Source organism: Thamnophis sirtalis, unplaced genomic scaffold (assembly GCF_051295495.1).
Source record: "Thamnophis sirtalis isolate CommonGarterSnake01/CBP01778 unplaced genomic scaffold, rThaSir2_p1.2 scaffold_6, whole genome shotgun sequence".
NCBI lineage: Eukaryota > Metazoa > Chordata > Lepidosauria > Squamata > Natricidae > Thamnophis > Thamnophis sirtalis.
Genome location: NW_028261386.1, coordinates 63,407,291 through 63,426,643, shown reverse-complemented (window position 1 = coordinate 63,426,643; position 19,353 = coordinate 63,407,291). Strand labels below are relative to the sequence as shown.

Genomic DNA, 19,353 nt, shown 5'->3' with positions numbered 1-19,353 from the left:
CAGAACTTACCAGTAATTTGCAGCCTTTTGGCTGGGAGCTCAAGGCCTTGCAATTATCACAAGAAACTGATAAGATCTGTTGCTGCTGTTAACTTCTTGCAAATTTTTGCCTGGACTTTTCGGTGGGTGAATGCAATTCACAAGAGGTAAATAAAGAGAGGGTTTTCGTGACAAGGGGTCTGCTTCTTGCTTGTGCTAAGGCTGGGTAAGAACACAAGGAAGGCTCTGTTTTTATCTCCTATCACCAACATAAATTTCAGACTGAAGAGAACTGCTGCAGGTGGACCAAACGGAAACAGCATTTGGATTTTCATAGATTGATTGACAGGGAAGGAAATGCTGAAAAATGCAGCCCAGAGCTGCTGAGCAATAAAAGAAACCTGGTTTTACTACTATCCTGAAAGAATCTACAATAAGATGGGTTTACTGATCTAGCAGGCTGTTGTGGTAATTTCAGCATTTATTCTTTTCAGCCTGATTGAAAGATTGCTTCATTTTAAACCCTCTTCCCTCCTTCCCCTTGATTTCTGACCCAGAGCTTCTGTAGCCTGTGTTATCCTTCCTGGTGCATACATATGCAAAAACGTGTATAGATGAAGAATGACCCAGAACAAATACACTTCACCTGGTTACACAAAATATAATATAGGGGCTTTCCATACCTACTGCTAGGGAAGGAGTTGAAAAAAACCCCCCAAAATCCATGCTTGACAAATTTTCTCCACCTTGTTAACACTCCTGGGTGAAGGGCAGCAAAAGGTTTTACACAAGAGACTTAGCTCATACTAACTGGAGCCCATCTGCTTTTCACGAAGCATGTCAGGTTGAATCTGTTTTGTTCCGCTAATAAGTATTTGGGTGATGGAGTTGTATACTTACTACTTGCATTGTGTGTTGTAATTGGTTTTTCCTCAGTGACATCTTCCATTTAAATAAATGAAGGATACTAATAGCCAGTTTGGGATTAGCCAAGGTTTCCACTGTGGGAAATCAGAAGTGACTAACTTTTTAAACAGCATACTTTGGGGAATCCCATTTCTGCAACAGCAACATGGAATTGCTGTCCTTCATCTCTTGTTTCCCCCCAATAAAGAAGGTATCCATTTATCTTGAGATATTGAGTGTAAGCATGATTACCTTTCCTGGATAAATCTGCTATTCCTTTATAAACAAAAAGTCCTTTGAAAACTCTTTGATCTATTTTCATCATGAAATTACAAGATTATAGGCAATTTACCTGTAACAAATATAAAGGTATGAATAAACATACAGTGGCTCCTAAAAGTTTCTGAACTCTTTGGAATCATTAATATTGCTGCATAAATATGACCTAAAACACGATCTGTCCTCTGCACAAATCCTAAAACTGGATAAAGAACCAGTTAAGTAAAAAAAGTCAAAATAGTGTACTTGTTCATTTATGAAAATAATGTAAAGCTACAGGTTTGTGTGTGGCAAGAGCATGTAAATCTCTAGATTTATCAATTCATTTGAGATAAACTAGAATCTGGTTTCAATCAATTAGTTGAAATCAGGGTCAAGTGTAGGTCTAGCCTTATTTAAAGAACAGAATTCTGGGTATTCATATCAAAGTATCTTCACAACACCAATATATGGAACTGTGTCAGCTCAAACAAAGAAGAGTTTTGACAACCTTAAAAAAAAAAGTTGATGCTCAGAATAACATTTAAAGAACTAATCTCTCTTTCGTTGGTAAATATAAATTTTCACAAGACCAACATCAGGTCAACTCTGAAAAAATAAGCATGGCAGGGTTGTAAGGAGAAAGCTACTTGTCCTTTTTTTAAAAACGGAAAATTATTACCAATTACAAGGTTGTATTTTATGGAACAATGTTACATGCCTATTTATAATGGTATTTTCTTTTGGAGCAACTAATTAAATCAGATTTTAAAAACCTATGTGTTTTTTTATCTTGTCTATAACAGTTCAACCATTGGAAGCACAGGAATTTCTTCTGTCCAAAGTTATATTTAAATATTGCTCCTATATGAATAATTTCTCCTTCTCTAATATATAATTGTTATACAGCTTATAAAATTTATATAATGTCTTCTTTCCTATGCATTGGCCTCATTTTGTATGTTTGATTTCTGATGTTCCCTGCCAGCTTTCCACAAGGGAACTCCATGAAGAAGCTGACAGGAAGTTACTCCCATTCCTTCTGCTTCCTCCTCCTATTCTGTTTCTGTTTAGATAAGGAAATCTTTCCAAGTCTAGTTTCAACTAACAGCTCCCCCTACCCTTAACAACTACTATAGGAATCGAAAGAATAGAATATGATTGTAAAGGCATGGTTTTAGGGTTAGTTGCGTTTTGTTCAACCATATATGTGCAGCATCTACTCCATTAATTATAGTGTGTTTATACTATCTTATATAACCTCCTATCTATACTGAACTCCTAGTATGTCAGAAATGTTAAGCTGCTGACAGAATCACATATTGCCTATCCTTATAGAAAAATGTGCTTAGATGAACAATGCTTGTAAAATTACAGTTTTGGAACTCAAACTTATATAAAATTAGCTATTATGTTGTCAAATTAACGCCAATGTGTGGTGCTGATATGTAATCGATGAAAAGGATTTTTTCCTCCAAGGCAGAGTTGTTTAGTACTGTTGATTAGTGTATTAAGATTAATGCACACATTTTATATACTAATTAGGAGAGCCAGTTTGGTGTAGTGTTTAAGGCACAGGCTAGAAACCTGTGGATTGAGTTCTAGTCCTACCATAGGCACAAAGCAAGTTGTGTGGCTTTGGGCCAGTAACTTTCAGTCCTAGGAAGGAGGCAATGGCAACCACTTCTGAAAAACCTTAACAAGAAAAATACAGGGCTTGTCTAGGTAGTTGCCAAGATTAATATGAAGTATATATTTAAAATATCATTAACTGTTGAATCATGCTGCCATTTTGGGCATTGTTTTCTGAGGGTTTTCAGAGAATGAAATAAATGGAGGAATAAATGTTTACTCATGTCTGCACTGGAAGAAGGTGACAGGAATTCTTAAATGTAGCCTGAAAATATGTTGATAATATCAGTGGATTTTACAACCCATCTATGATTCACTTGCAAATTCGAATATCATTAATGTCAATTAAGGGCTAATTGTATGCTAAGATCACTCATCATCAGATAAACTAATCAGCCAATATATATTTTACAACATGATTTAATGAGATGTAGATTGATGATTTGCATACCTGGTTCAGAATTGTAGTCCAGGCAGTTAATTCCCTGTTTTTTATTGGCACTCACAGCTATAGAAGACTACAACATTGGCACCTTAAATCATATTTGGGAATCATTCAAACAGCAGTGCAATAAACAAGCCACATACAGTTTTTTTGTTGTTTGTTTTGCAGCTCTTGTCTTCTGCACATGTGTGAGTTGGCAGGTCAAAGGTGTTCAGATTCTCACCCTGAGATGCTTAATTGTTCTTTTTAACATTACGTTAGTCAAGTTATGAAACATGTATATTAAAGATTAATAGAAAGAAGTTAACATCTAAGATATATAAACACTTCCCATTCATTTTTAAATTAAAAAGTCAATTAAATTAAAAATGGTGTTTTGATCTTTTTTTTACATCCAGCTTCTCATAATAACATAATTAACTTTTACACTGCCAAGTATTTGTTGTTTAGGAATAAATTTTAAAATTTCACTAACATTATAAAATCTAGATGGACAATCGTTCAGTTTTTGTCACAGACAAGGCATAAAGTAAAAGATCTGATTGCTATGTCTACAGTAAAAGCCTATTCTTGGAAGAATTCTAAACAGAGCTAAGTATTTAGAACAAAATATTAATTTAAGGGTAACAGTTATCCCAAGTTGAGATATTCCAGCACAAAAATTTGCAGAATTTTGCTGAGGTTGTCAATAGTTGGCTTGTCAAGATTCTCTTCATTGTCCTCCATAGTGTGCCATACTCTAGGGAAAGGTGAAGGTATCAAGTGTAGGATTGGAACACCTGTTGGGATAAGAGAACAAAAAGATGAAGAGTTGGTCCAACTTTTGAGACAACTGTTATTTCTCAACAATGTTGTATAATACAAAAATTGAAAGCATGATGGTGTTAATGTTGTAATCACATTGTTTAGTCTACTGAATATCAGAACATTACTAAAACTCCACTGCTGCTAACATTGTAAGAACATTTAAAGACTAGCCATATCAACAATAGATTTTGCCTATCAGAGATAATAGACTATTTTGAAGTGGGATCTATCTTTAAACATAAACATTTTTAAGTCCTGTGTGTAAATAACAAATCCACTTTTTACCTCTAGAACAGGTATGTCCACAGGCAGAGGCAAATGATCTGACACAAACTTTTCCTTTTGTATATGTGCCCTGGGTGGACCCCTGAATATCCTAAAGGGCAAGACTTATGAACACTCCCTGCCCCAGAGAAGAGTATTTGGAGCAATAGACTGAAAAGTATACCCTTTGACAAAATTACTTTGTATAAGTGAATTGAATAGACATTGGTCTAAATGTTTCATTTACGTTTTTATGTTTATATAATACTCGGTTGATGGGACTCCTGCCAATGTATTTCCGTTAATTTGAATTGCCATGCTGAAAAAAAGATCAAAGATCCCTCAGTCTATCATTCTCTCTCTGTATGTAATTTACAATCTGAAATGGGATGAGAGAAAAAAACAATTGTGCAATATTACCATAATTATAGTCACTGACTTCCTTGCATTAATATTATGATTTTTCAAAAATAAAATAAATCACATTCTGAAAAATGGGTTTGTGACCAGACCTGACTCTATAAGAATGAACATTTGTACAATTCCTTAAGTTTGGAGAAAGATTTGCATAGATAAATAACACTTCTATATATATTGCTGAATGTATGTCAATTTAAATACATTTTAAAAATCCATACCTCTTCTCAAAAATGGAATATGGTCATCCTCAACTGGATGTCGACGTAAATTACTTCGGAAGTACTGCCTCTCAGAAGAATAATTATGTAGCAAACCCAAATCATGAAGGTTTTGTTCTGCAAGATTTTTTTTTAAAGTATCAAGTTATGAATATCAAATAATTGTTTTTTTTTAAGTTCTCAATCTGTTTAAAACATTTGAAGCAAAAAATGAGTTTTCAGAATTCTATGCACCCTCAATGCTTTGTGAATGCAAACTCATAGTTATGATTGCTACTGTATCCCAGAAAATGGCCTTAGAACAGATATTTTGCTTAATCTGTATTGTACTGTTTTGGTAACATTTGTATAGTTTTTATCTTAATCAACAGAATCCACAATATCTTAAAAAATATGTATATATGACTAATTTCTTGAAACTTCTGTAATGCATGCATTTTTGTTTAAACATCTCCTTCAAAGGGAAAAGATGTTTATAGCAACATTTGTGATAGCATGGTATTGCTAGAAATACTCTACTGTATAAAACTAGAAGATGCAAATATCCCTTTACTAGTAAAACTGGTATATTTTGTAAAATGTTCTTACCAATCGATTCAAGTCTCCCAAACCATCGAGCTGTATTCAAAAAGTAAACAGGAAAAACAGGGTTTCGTGCACCAAGTAAATCCATCAACACAAAAAGATCCTACAGGAAATGGGTCAAGGTTAGTCCTTTAAATGCCAATCTCAGAGCTTTACCCATAAGAGAATATTAATGATTGTCTAAAAATCAGTGAATGTTGACAATTCCAGACAAGTATTTCAATATATTTATGTTACTGTACTTCTACTGTTGAATAGAAATATCTCACTGAGATTGAAATCTTCTGCTCACAAACCTTAGTGTGACTCTTATTGTAATTAGTAAGGACTTGATTCTGACTAATAAGTCTACAAAAACTTCAGATGACAACTGCTTTTAAGTGGCATACCTCTATATTTGTTTTATCAATTAACTCTACCTTTGTCTGTTTTATCTGATTAGTTTTTATTTCATTGCAGATTGTTTTATTCTGTTGGTGGCACCATGGTTAGAATACAGTATTGTAGGCTAACTCGGTACCCTGCCAGGAGTTTGATTCTGACTGGCTCAAGGTTGACTCAGCCTTCCATCCTTCTGAGGTCAGTAAAACTGTTGGGGGCAATATGGTGTAAACAGCTTAAAGAGGGCTGTAAAGCACTGTGAAATAGTATATGTCGAAGTGCTAATGTTATTCTAAATGATAGTTTAGAAAGTCATGCTTGCAATTCATTTCATAAACCTACTCATATTTAAGGTGAAGAACATAGATTCCATGGCTCTTTATTCATATCCTTGTGCTCTAGGAGTATGGCTACAAAAGAACTGAAAATTTTGGGATTTTATAGGAAGGACTTGGTTTTGTGCTAGACTAGTGACTCTTTTACTACAAACGTTGCTCCTATACGAACAATCATTGCCTATCAGCACAAAAATAAGAGCAGAATCTATTTTGTTAATTTCATTAAGAAAGTTTGTACTAAATTTTGAATGTGCTATGTAATTAACTTTAGAACTCTGTTTCTAAAGATAGATTTCTCAGGCCTACATGGTCTCCTCTAAATCCAAGGACTCAGACATGGGGACCCTGCTCAAGAAGGATATCAGACTCAGGAATCAGGAGCAATCAAGCACCAAAGGCTGACTGTGCTAGCAATAATCTGGAACAAATGCAGAACAATGTAAAACACAAAGATCCTGATCCCAAGCAGCCACCCAGCTTAAAAACATGCTGTGAACCCTGGAGAGTGGAGTAGAGGAACACTAAGAAGCAAAAATAGCAACTGTCTTAATTAAATCTTGTTCACACTAGCTAATATAATGCAACTACAAGAAGTTGGTTTTTCAGTTGGGAACATCTACTCTAACCATGGATTGGCATTTTTATGTTACTCAGTCCTATGTGTTATCTGAAGCCTAGGCTGTCTGATTATTTTCCATGGCACTTAGATCATTGTACTGTTCCTGGTTTACATATGCCCATGATCTGATTTGACTTTGGACTGACAGGCAAAATTTCACTTTCTTGTTAGTGTTCTTGTGTGCTTGCACACATCAGAGCTCTGCCTGCCAAAGCCAATAGTTCTTAAAAACTTAAAAGTAAACAGATTACAACTCAATTTTGTGTGTATGTTCATCCTGAAACAGGACAGCTCCCTTGTAAGGGTCTCCTGTCCCCCAAAGAATATCTTCCTCTCTTCCTGCTTAACAGATACATTTGGAGGTGACTTCTTCCCTACCATTCACAGCACAGCCCCCAATAATACAGCACTCTACAATTTCCCTTTTCAAAACCCCATTTAAAGTAATAATTGCAAAATATTTTTGTTTCTCTTCCAATTTTTTTTGCTTTCTTCCCAATCATTATAACATTTTAAAAATTGGACTAATAGGATTTTATTTTATAAAATAAGAAATTAACGTTACGCCAAAAACTTTGTATAGTTCTGCCATTTTTATCCCTTATCCATTATTTATAAAGTTTTCACTTACAATGCCTTGAATTTGATTTGTGTTCCTGACACCTGGTGGATGGGGAGTAGATGCCATTTTCTGGGCCAAAGATCTAGAGCCATATAGGGAATCTGAAGGCGACCATCGCACAAAAGCTTCTTCACCGTCAAAGAAAATAAGCTTCAGAGAAAGATCTGCCTTGGGTGGCAAGCTGCTTTGCTATGGAATGAGTGGAAAACAGAATGGAAAGTGTGTCACCTTACTTAGAATCACAGTAAATGCAGGAGCAATTTGAAGAAAAAGCAAATACCTTCAGAAAAGAAAGCTGTTTATCCAAGGACCTTGCCAATTCTAACATCATTGCACAAGGCACAGCTGAGTCGGTGGCTCCAACAAACACTTTACCATCCAGTTGTGGCGGAAAATATTTTGAGTCATAATGGCAAGCAACCACCAAATGACGCTTGGCAAGGGGATTGAGAGTACTGATTATATTTGAAAAAGTGCGGTATCCATAAGGAGTATGACTCTGAAATGTGTCTTCTTCAACAAGCCAGCCAGCCTGCAGTCCTTGTAACCGATGCTTGATATGCTAAAATATATAGAACCAAAAATCAATAGTGATCAATAGTGTTAATTTTTAAGTAAGCCCTTACAAATCAATCCTGCAGGTGCCAACAAATTTCCTGAAGAAGATTTATTTATTTATTTATTTATTTATTTATTTATTTATTTATTTATTTATTTATTTATTTATTTATTTATTTATTTATTTATTTATTTATTTATTTATTTATTTATTTGTCTGGTATGCCGCCCACTCCCGGAGGACTCCGGGCGGCTCACAAAAGACAAGGGAAAGGGGGGAATGAGACAAAGACAACATATTAAAAACAAAACCAACATTCACAATTTCTGTGGAGGTAGATGCTTCTCAGCTCCCCCCAGCCTGCTGGAACAGCCAGGACTTGGTGGCTTTGCGGAAGGCCGGGAGGGTAGTAAGGATCCGGATCTCAACAGGGAGCTCGTTCCAGAGAGCCGGAGCTGCAACAGAGAAGGCCCTCCCCCGGGGAGTCGCCAGCTGACATTGGCTGGCAGATGGAATCCGGAGGAGACCCAACCTGTGCGATCTAATTGGTCTGAGAGAGATAATCGGCAGGAGGTGGTCTCTCAGGTATCCAGGTCCGATGCCATGTAGGGCTTTATAGGTAGCGACCAGCACCTTGAAGTGGATTCGGAGACTGATAGGTAGCCAGTGCAGCTCGCTGTTGGGAGGTAGGTACGTTAGCAACAGACCCACTTGGCCACCAAGGTCCAGCTTCATCAACAGGGACTAATGAAACCTATTATTCGATAAATGTTCATTCACAGCTTTGAATACATTTCTCTTCAGGAGACCTTTTCTAGCCTATTGATAATGAAGCAGAACAAGTCTTCTGTTTCAGGCTGGAATTCTGTTTGTATACTGCAAACCAAAATTTTGCACTAAGCAAGCTCTTATCAGCCTTTTTCAACATGGTGCATTCCCATAACTTTCTGCCAGCTCACCTGTTATCTGCAGCATCTAGGAACAACTATCAAATACATCTAAAGGTCATCAGGCAAAGAAAATGTGATAATATACAGTATTTACTTACGCCTTTCTCATTTTTAGCTTTTTAATATGAGAATGATTCTTTCAGAATGCTGGTACATTCACATACACCCACATCTTGGGTATCTCTTTTTTCCTCTATTACCTCATGTTGCAAAGGAACGGATCAGAGAGGCAATTGTATATATGGACAAATCTAAAGGTTTTGGCCATTGTGAGCTTTGAATAAGAGTACTTCTGCAGTGAATTCTACAGAAAGAACTAAAGGAAAATCAGAATGAGAAGATTCTATAGCCACTACATTTTCTTTATGGTCATAATTGCAGAAGGCATAGAAACTTTTAAAAATATCTAAGGCATAGAAATTGTTCAAAATATGAGAAAAATGGACTTCAGTCAGCAATTCCAGATTGAAATGCAAGAAAGACTTATGAAAGTAAGAGGTTCTCAATCCCAGCTGCTGTCACTTAATGATATATAATTGCTGCTCCCCCATCTGAGGATATGTCTTTGGATGTTTCCTTAGTAATATGTTTTCTCAGCTGCTCATTTCTATAGCAGCTCAAGAGTTGCTGCAATCAAGGCCTAAGAGAGCCTTCATTATCTTACAGAACATGTTGATACTTGTCTGTAAGTAACAGGGTTACAATTGCTGAAGGATAGTTAGAAAAATGTATCTTCTATAAAATCAAATCTATGCACTGAAAAACAGGACTTACTGCTAATCAGAATGAAGCTACAAAAGACATAATTATGTACACGTATACGTATAAAGACACTGGCAAAGAAAAGAAGAATTTTACTTTAGGCATCTTCCTTTTGGTAAATTTATTAGAGCAACAATCTTAGTATTATTATCTTAAGCTCTAAGTACAGAGGTGGGTTGCTTCAGGTTCTGCCCGGTTCAGCTGAACCGGTAGTGGAATTAATGCCTGGGTCTCAGGACAGGCAGTGACCCAGGCCTGCCATGCCCACGAACCGATTCCCTTGCTGCCGCTGGGCCATTGTCATTTTGTTTTTTAGTGACTGCATGTGTGCAGTTCCCTGTAAATTGTTCTGTGCATGCGCGAAGAACAATTTACATTGAACAGTGCACGAACGAACAGCATGTGTGTGAGCAAAACAAGCACACTGGCAGCAACCCATGCCTGTCTAAGTACATGAAAGGTCCCCAATATAGCCCATCACAAACTAAACACTTTGCAGCTTTTTATTACCTTTACCTTTCAGAGATTTTGAGAGGATAGAAAAGGGGGGGGGATTACCTGTAAGAATGAAGATGTATTTTAGGATATGGATTAATTCCAGAACACATAATCATAGGTGTTGATTATCAGTGATACCCATGGTAGTCTGTAAATGCTAATTATCTAATTGTTTGAGATGGGCAGAAATAAATAAATTTGGGATTGGAAATCCTAATATGCAGGGGAGACTTGAATTAGGTTTGTCATTTTCAGTGGTATGAACATCAAAGGAATTTGTCATACTAAAAACTTTTTTTTCAGAAACTGTACTGATCTTCTCCAGGAACAGTAGTACATTCTCTTTTTTGGATATGTTTAATTACTGCAGCACAAGAGATACTATTTTTGTTTAGGCTATTTATGAGCAATCTCCTAGGAAACAAGCATTTAGTAGATATTCTTTGAAAGCGTTTATCTGCCTTTTTTGCTTCATAAATTGCAGATCATCGAGCTTATATATCATCATATTCCAACTATACTAAGAATCACCATCATTTTTGGACAACATCTCCAATTGATCAGAATTTAACATAATAAATGTCCTGCTTACTTGCGACTGTATTTTATGACTGTAAAGTATAGTTCTTCCCCAAGTTGAAATATATTAGTTGCTAGTGGCTATTTCCTGTGCTATCATTAATGCTGACAACATAATTACTTTCTCCATTCCAGGAGCATTAACTGTGTTTCAATTAATGATTACTAATTCTACACCTGTATACCACCTCCTGAATAATAAGCAGCATAGCTTAAAAATGTGGAGGAAGAGGGAAGCAATTGAAAAGTTATTGCCTTTGTGTCTGTCTCTAAACCTCCTGTTTAGAATCATTAGTTGTCATATTATGACATAGAAAAGTGGATAGATGGCCTTTGGCTTGATTTAAGAAGGCTTTTAAAATTTTCTTGCAATGATATTACCTCTATGACATTTATATTGCAGTGTACTTATTCTATCTTCTCTATGCCTGTAGAATTATTTTACCTCTATCAGTAGGTACAACTTGTTCTGTCTTACCTGTCGCACAGCATAACTCCCAGGTGATCCTGGATATCTCTCAATCAGGATTGGATGAAGGTCATTTTGCCACATGCGATTAACATTTGTCTGTGAAGTGACCTGTCGGATGCTAGTTGCATTTAAAATGGTTGGGCGATGGGAATACTGCAGAAAGAATTAAAGGAAAAATCAGGATGAGAAGTTATATTGCTTATGTTGTTTTGTATCCATGATGGAAACATTAAGATAAAATAACTAATATCAATGTTTATGGTTAACATGAAAACTAGCAATAAGGAGCTATTATCCAGAGTTTAATCTATTGATACACTGTGCATGGAAATGTATGGCATTTCTGTAAGGTATTTTTACATGTACACATGCTGTGCATAAGTTAAAGACTGAAGACATTAGTACAGTGACTCCTATTCTCTACTCCTATTTTTAGAGAAGACATAGTGCCATTAATTTCTTCCAAAAAGCAATTATTTTGTACCTCTTCCTAAGACTCAGTTCTAGCACATGCTAATTTTATGGTATATGGCAGTGTTTGTGAACCTTTTCGGCACAAAGTGCCGAAATGGGATTGCGGGAGTGTGGGGGAGCGCCAGAAACCGAAAGAGCAGCTACCAGGCACACATGTGTGAAAGCGCTGGAAACTGGAAGAGCAGCTTAGGAAGCTGAGCTTCTGATTTCCAGTGTGCGCATACATGCTGGTCACCTGGTCTTCTGGTTTCTTATGTGCATGCGTGCACGAAGAGCAGGTAGTCAGTGCGTGTGTGTTCACTGGATACCAAAAGCTCAGCTTCCCGGCACGTGCATGCATGCCAGGGAGCTGCTCTTCTGGTTTCCAGTGATCCCGCCCATGCAAGGAGCAGGTGGACCGGCACTGGAACAGCAATGGGAGACAGCTGGTGTGCCTGGAGAAATGTCTCTGTGTGCCACATCCGGCACGCATGTCATAGGTTTGCCATCACGGGTATATGGAGATATTTCATTCATCTCCTTCCTTTGAGTACTGGAAGAATGTAAGATGCAGTTTGATCCACAACCTTTTTCACTTCTAAGTATTTTTTTAAATCTTTCCTATTACAAATGTAGCATTCTGCTAAAATTATAGATTTCCATAAATAATGAAAAATATAGTAAGAGATTTTTTTTATTAAAAAATGCATATTAGGCAACAGAGTTTTTAAGAGTAATGAAGATTAGATTGATTGTAGTTAAAAAAATAATGGAAAAAATTAAAATTAAAATGCTATTCCATTTTACTTGCCAAGAAAATGTTGCATAGAAATCAATAAAAGGATGATTTTGATAAAATAGTACAAACATTTACCAATGCCAGTTTGTGTCCACTGAAAGACAAAATAAGATACAGCTTTACAATGCTGCTGCAGCTGCTAAAAAAACAACTCCTTTGCTAGGTAGATAAAGGGATGAGAGAAAGAGAGAGAAGTAGCCCTTGACGCAACCGCATTTGATTATGATTATTCATGTGATCATGTGGATGCTGTGATGGTTGTAAGTGCGAGAACCAGTTGTAAGTGTAAGGCCCGTTTGTAAATTAATTTGTTTTCAGTGCTGTTGTAACTTCACATTAAAACTTGTACTTGCAAAGAGCTTCAATACAAATTAGGCCAAATTACAAGATTTTTCAATTCCACAAAAATCAATCTAATCACTTTCCAGCCGACTACCTAAATTCATGTCAATCCAAATTACAAAGTTTGCTGGACTTTTTTTTGCTTTGGTGCCATCCTTTTGACTATATTAGGTGGTAGATATAAGAAAACAGCAGTCATCCAAAAACTATCCCATTGGACCTAGGAGAGGTAGAATTGATTGAAAATGCAATACATTTTATACTGAAAGTCATTTGAACTTCTACTTAGCAAAATGCCAGGCACCCCGACAAATTTTATATTCTTTATCTATTGTCTGATAAAAATCCAACTCTGACATATACAGCTGCAAAACTGTTACCTAGTAACAACCATTTGCAGCAATGTATTATCCTCTAAGAGCGTAAGTTGATGTTAATAAAGTTCATTCTATTATACTAGCCATTAGACGTTATATTTCATAGATGCTCTTATGTCTATGACTCTTGTCTAAGACTATAATAAACTATTTACTTATGTGTGCCAAATATTTGATTTAAAAAACCCCTAGTCTTTCAGGTAAGTAGAGCAATCCTCCAGTTCAAAGAAGATCACTTCTATTTCCATGTTTAAAAAAAATGAGGGGGGAGGGGATGTTGAAATTCTCCAGTTATAGACTCTGCACTACAGGCTGCCTGATCATGAATCTTTCTATTATGATAAATTGAATATATGCAAAACACAATAATACATATTTACTAAAATAGGTCAATGTAATTGTTTTTAATGTAAATTAAAATAAATGCAGAATAAATCCAATCAACATTCAGAACTATCCTCATTATAAAGTGCAATCTTGACATGTTTTATACATAAATATTTTATCACTTAGCTACTACATACGTACAGTTCATGGCTATTCTAATCTGGATGAAAGAAAAACAAATGCTATGGTCCCGAGACGGCACTATTCCAAAAAAATTAAAAGAGTGATTATTTGAATATTTTGTAATGAAGGTTTCTTTAGTGTAATATGGAGAAAGAATTGCTCATATTTTCTTCAACATGAGGATGCTGAAGTTTGATTAGGAATGTTGTGGGTTTTTTTGGGGGGGGGGGGGAGACTCAGAATCTAGCCATAGAAGCCATTTGTCTTTTTTTCTCTTTGTAATCTTCACATCCTATCAGATTTCCCAACATTATTTGACATTATTATGGATGTCCGTGTGCTTCCTATGCTTCACATAACTACAATTAATGTCATTCTGTTGGAGCCAGTCAAATTTGGGGGAAATTATGTTAGTTATATTTCAATGTGCTAATGGTGCATGTGAAGTTTAATGTACTTTTTCACAGTCTGTAAAGCAGATCAAAATATTGCCAGCATAATTTGCCTGTATCTACACAATCAGTCTTGACTCTGCTTCTCTAATGAAGCTGATAGGTGGTTGCTGTCTTAATTGTTTACTAAGGGGTAAGTGGTGGGATTCAATTTTTTTCACTACTGGTTCTCTGGGTGTAGCTAGGTGGGCGTGGCTTGGTGAGCATGGCAGGGGAAGGATACTGTAAAATCTCCATTCCCACCCCACTCCAGGGGAAGGTTACTGCAAAATCTCCATTTCCTCTGGATCAGCTGGGACTGGGGAGGCAGAGAATAGATGGGGGCAGAGCCAGTCACAGGATGTATTTACTTGGATCGGGATGCTCTGTCCAGTCACTCATGCCCTTGTCCTTTCTCACCTGGACTACTGTAACGCTCTCTACATGGGGCTGCCCTTGAAGAGCACCCGGAAGCTTCAACTGGTCCAGAATGCGGCTGCGTGGGTTATCATGGGGGCACCTAGGTGCTCCCATGTTACACCCCTCTTAGGCGGCCTGCACTGATTGCCAGTTGTCTCTCGGGTGCGATTCAAGGTACTAATTATGACCTTTAAAGCGCTCCATGGCTTAGGCCCAGGGTACCTGCGAGACCACCTACTGCCACCGGTAGCCTCCCACTGTCCAGTGCGATCCCACAGAGTTGGCCTCCTCAGGGTGCCGTTGGCCAGAGGTGTCGGCTAGTGACCCCCAGGGGGAGAGCCTTCTCTGTGGGAGCGCTTTCCCTCTGGAATGAGCTGCCCCCAGATCTTTGTATAATTCCCGACCTCCGGTCCTTCCGACGCGCCCTAAAAAGTTGGCTTTTCCAGCAAGCCAGCCTGGCCTGAACAAATCAAAATAAATTATTGATCACTGTTAATTTTAATTCGAATTTTTTTTAAAAAAATGTCATTGTCAATTTTAATTGGGTTTGGGATATTCTATTTATTTTTTTATTTTTTGTTTTGTATTATGTTTCTTTTAATGTTGTACGCCGACCTGAGTCCTTGGGAGAAGGGTGGCATATAAATCTAATAAACCTAAACCTAAACCTAAACCTACTGGCTCTCTGAACTATTCAAAATTTCCGCTATCAGTTCTCCAGAACTGGTCAGAACCTGCTGAATACCACCTCTGCATTGCTTGATGCAAGAAAAATATCAACCAATTGTTTTGTTTGGCTGCAGCTAAGGCTTGTCAGGTGACAGTGACGTATTGCAATTTCTGCATGTGTATTGGACACTGATATACATACAAAAGGCATTGAGCTTTGATTGCAACATATACCTGCCATCTTATGGATTTTGACTCTTTCCTTGGACACCTCTACATAGACATGCCTTCATGTTTAATGAGACAACTGAGACAAAGCTTAGGAAATACTTCTTGAGAAGTATCCAGATGTTGCAATTAATGCAAAATGTAGGAAATATGCTGCTAAGGAGTACAAAAAGTGTCAGAATCTTATCATGATTGTACTGAAAGATCATCACTTTTTATTGTTGCTTACTGTACTTGATACAATGTAAGCCATCAGTACAAAAAGGTTTTAGGCTTTTTATTTAAAGGTCTGCATTTCCTGTTATGCACCTGCTGTGATTTGCAGGTAAGCCCACATTCTTTCTGGCAAGACGAAGGGGATCTTCTTCTGTTGCTCCCAGGCTTTGATATGACCTTCCCTACTTTCTTGGAAGGATTTAAGTAATTTATAAAGGTGCTTCTCTTCCATAAGACTTTCAACTGTTAATTAATTTTAGTAACAACTTCAAATGCTTGTCAGCTTGCCAAACAAAGGATGAATAAATGCCTTCTTTGCCAACCAAAGCTATGCATGTTTCTCAGGAGACATCCCTCCCTCCATGGCAAATTGATTGAGCACAATTCTTATTATGCTCTGCTTGGAATTTGCCCAACTGACCAGTTTGCGATCTACTCTTCTATAAAAATAGAGGATCACAGTACTATATTTGCCCAATAAAAAGTTCCAATTTTGCCCTCTCCCCTGATGGAATTTGAGGCTCTCTCAATTGTAGTAGGTCTGTTGTTTGGATGCTCTCTCATCAGGCACTGAGCCACTTCAGATATCTTGACTTCAGCAATGCTGCTATATTATCATGTGCCTTCAGACTTTGCCCATTAGTTGGTGAGGGAGCTACCATATTTTCCTCTTTAGTGTCTGAGGGCTGTGCAGCTGTGTAAGAGGCATTTATTTGTACATCAGCCTTCCAGATCACTTATTTTTATGATACAATTAGCCACCTCATTACCCTTAAAAAAAGAAGAAGACGTACATCATGCTACCGGATTTCGTCTGGCCACTCCACAAATAAGAATAGCAATAGAACAAGGGTATAACACAAAAGAGTTCAGGTCTCTACCTCTCCAGCCGCCCCAATGCCCCATGCATCATACTGGTATTACCATGAAAAAGAAAGAAGCAGAACATCTAGATGTGCATGTGTGTGTGTGTGTTTGTGTGTGTGTGTATGTATGTATGTTATATGTATGTATGTATGTATGTATGTATGTATGAAAAACAAAGTATATCTTCCCATACCCATACATAACACACACATATATACTGTTACTCACACACACAGACACATTTTCTCCCTTTCATTCCCCCAAAGGCCAAAAATGCCGACCCCACAGACATTGTCTCCTCTTGGCTGTACTTGTCCCAGCGCCCCCTGTCCCTTCGCCTCCGTTGCACCCACAAAACAGGGGACGCTGTAAGCCACCCACCTTCTCCTGAGTCCAGTCCGCTCTGTCTTCTCGGCCACCTACATGCTGCGGGAAGCCCGGGAGAGCCAAGCAGAGTGCCCAGGCCAGGCAGAAGAACGCCGCCGCCTTGCTATCTCGTCTCTCTCTGGCCATGCCGTTGCAGAAGCAGCGGCCCCTCTATCGGCTGGGCAGGGGGCGAAGCCGACCCCAGCTGCAGGTGAAGGAGGCTCGCTCGAGCCTCAGAGCGAGGCAGAATCAGGCAAAGAAGCGGGCGCAGCGTTGGCGAGCAGACGGCGATGGGACAGCGGCGGCGCTTCGCTTCTGCCTTCCTGAGGCGCTTTTTTGGCTCCGCGTCCGGCGAGTTTCTGTCTTGCCTTGCCTACGTAACGCGGCGGGAGAGATGCTAATTCCCATCCCAATCAGTCCGTTTTCCCCTCAGGAGTGGGTGGGCGTTTTGTCCCTGGCACCACGTCAGCAGCATCAGGAGGACAACAGATGACTAATCCCGCCACTTTGGGCTGCAGCCAGAAGGGCAGCTCCCCCGTTTCCTCCTGGTCTTTTCCTCCCAAAGTGAGCGTGGCTTTTCTATGCTATAGATGGTTTTTCCACTGATAAAAGTGAGCAGCGAGAGGCGCCTCGTGATTATCATATTATTATTATTATTTTACTTTTAAGATTATCGTGAAGTAATGAATCAAAGCGTGTACTGTATTTCTCTCGAGTTGTTTCCTATTCCAGACTGATCAGCCGGCCAAAACATTTATAAATTATTGGAAGGATATGGGATTTGGGAGACTTTTTAGTGCGACGACATTAACGGTATTACTGAGCAAAGCTCTTACAAGCAGCTCAGCAAACACATTGAATTCCACCTACTGGAAGCTGGTACCTTTCTGATGGGTTGGAGAACAAAAATTCTCCAGAATTCCCAGTCAGCATGCTGGGAATTACAGTTTAACTCGTTTGAATGTTTGCCTGATTGTGGAAAAGTTCTCCATAAGTTTTCATAAACCGGATTCAAGTATAAGTTCCTGCAGAATGTTTATCTTTTAGTACACTAACATTATTGTTTTAATCGATTCTACACTGAGTTTGGGGAACTTTTTTTCCATTTGAAGGGTCCCTTTCTCATTGTTTCCCCAGCAAAGTATGTATGTTATCAAATATGGATTGCAAAAATCCTGATGACTGCTAGATGCTAGAAAACATTAAGGATTTTTGTAAATCTTTGCTGCTATGTAAAATGATAAAAAATACTGGTGCCCTTAGCTGATAGCCCCTACTTATGGGCATAAATAGTGTGTTAAGCATATGATAAAACATGTGGTTTTAAAGAGTAAAGAGAAACTCAGCTTTTTCCCACTTCATGAATGATTGTTCTTTGTCCTGAGTTGGCTACCATAGTTTTATTTTATAAAAAAGGAAACAAAAATAAACAATAGTATCAGTTAGCCAAAATTTGTATATAGTGTGAACACACCCATTGAGTGGTGTTAAATGCTAAATGAAATCTGTTTAACCCTTTTTAAATTGAATACATAGTATCATAACTAGCTGCATTGACACAACAGACTAAGCCACACCAAGCAAACATTGTGACTGGATTAACCTGATCAATAAATAAAAGGAAGCACTTGTCTCAGGGGTGTCAAACTTGATTTCAGAGGACCACTTCAGGATTGTGTTTGACCTTGGGGGGGCATGATGTGTGTGGCCAGGGTGGACATTGCCAGCTCGACATCACTTGTGCCGGAGGTGCCTGTGGTGGCCCAAGTGCTCTGCCAGCGAAAACAGGCTCACAAGCTCCATTTTTGGCTGTGACGGCCTCCTGCAACCCTCTTCCAGCAAAAATGGAGCCCAGGAGGTCTGTACACAGCCCTCCCGAGTTCCGTTTTCTGAGGCAGAGACACCATGGGTCAGTCTTTCGTTATTTCCAGGGCGGCCTTGCGGGCCAGATCTAAACACCACATGGGCAGGATTTTGACACCCCTGACTTATGTGATATTCAACAGTCCTACTAGGAAAGTTCCTCAAATAACTAATGAATTCACAGGTGTTAAGCTAGGATTGGTTGATATTTCAGTCCTGAATAGTGCCTCTAAGGTTTGAGTCACTTTTGCCCAATTATAAATTAACTGATCTAAATAAATTCCTTCCAACTTTTGGACATAGAGACAGAAGGCTAAGGAGCTGCAAAAAAGGACTGCTTTAGTTAACACCATATCTTCTTTTCTATTATTTTTACACATCTGCTCTGCAGGAGCTTGTTTGTATGTGTGAAAAGGGGATGAGTGAAAGCAGAGAGAGCAATTTTCCATCTCTGTAAGTGGCTTTAATTTAAAGGAACCACTGGAGTTTTTAAATATGTCAATAAAAGGAAGAAGATG

General features: G+C 38.1%; 1 protein-coding gene across 2 annotated transcripts; it reads right to left on the bottom strand.

Moving 5' to 3' along the window:
* Positions 1-3,179: 3,179 nt before the first annotated feature.
* On the bottom strand, positions 3,180-17,437 carry QPCT (glutaminyl-peptide cyclotransferase). 2 transcript variants are annotated; one of them, XR_015696964.1, is made up of 8 exons: positions 16,988-17,437; positions 11,301-11,447; positions 7,755-8,036; positions 7,484-7,663; positions 5,518-5,617; positions 4,930-5,046; positions 4,539-4,670; positions 3,819-3,999 (listed from the first exon to the last, which is right to left on the bottom strand). XR_015696964.1 is itself a non-coding variant. In XM_014071685.2 (7 exons), the coding sequence occupies exons 1-7, from the start codon at positions 17,117-17,119 to the stop codon at positions 3,851-3,853; spliced, it is 1,107 nt and encodes a 368-aa protein (XP_013927160.1). In that variant the 5' UTR covers positions 17,120-17,430; the 3' UTR covers positions 3,180-3,850. The 2 variants fall into 2 exon arrangements, 1 of the variants encoding a protein (XP_013927160.1); XM_014071685.2 differs by lacking the exon at positions 4,539-4,670 and having other exon boundaries at positions 3,180-3,999; positions 16,988-17,430.
* Between the last annotated feature and the right edge of the window lie 1,916 nt (positions 17,438-19,353).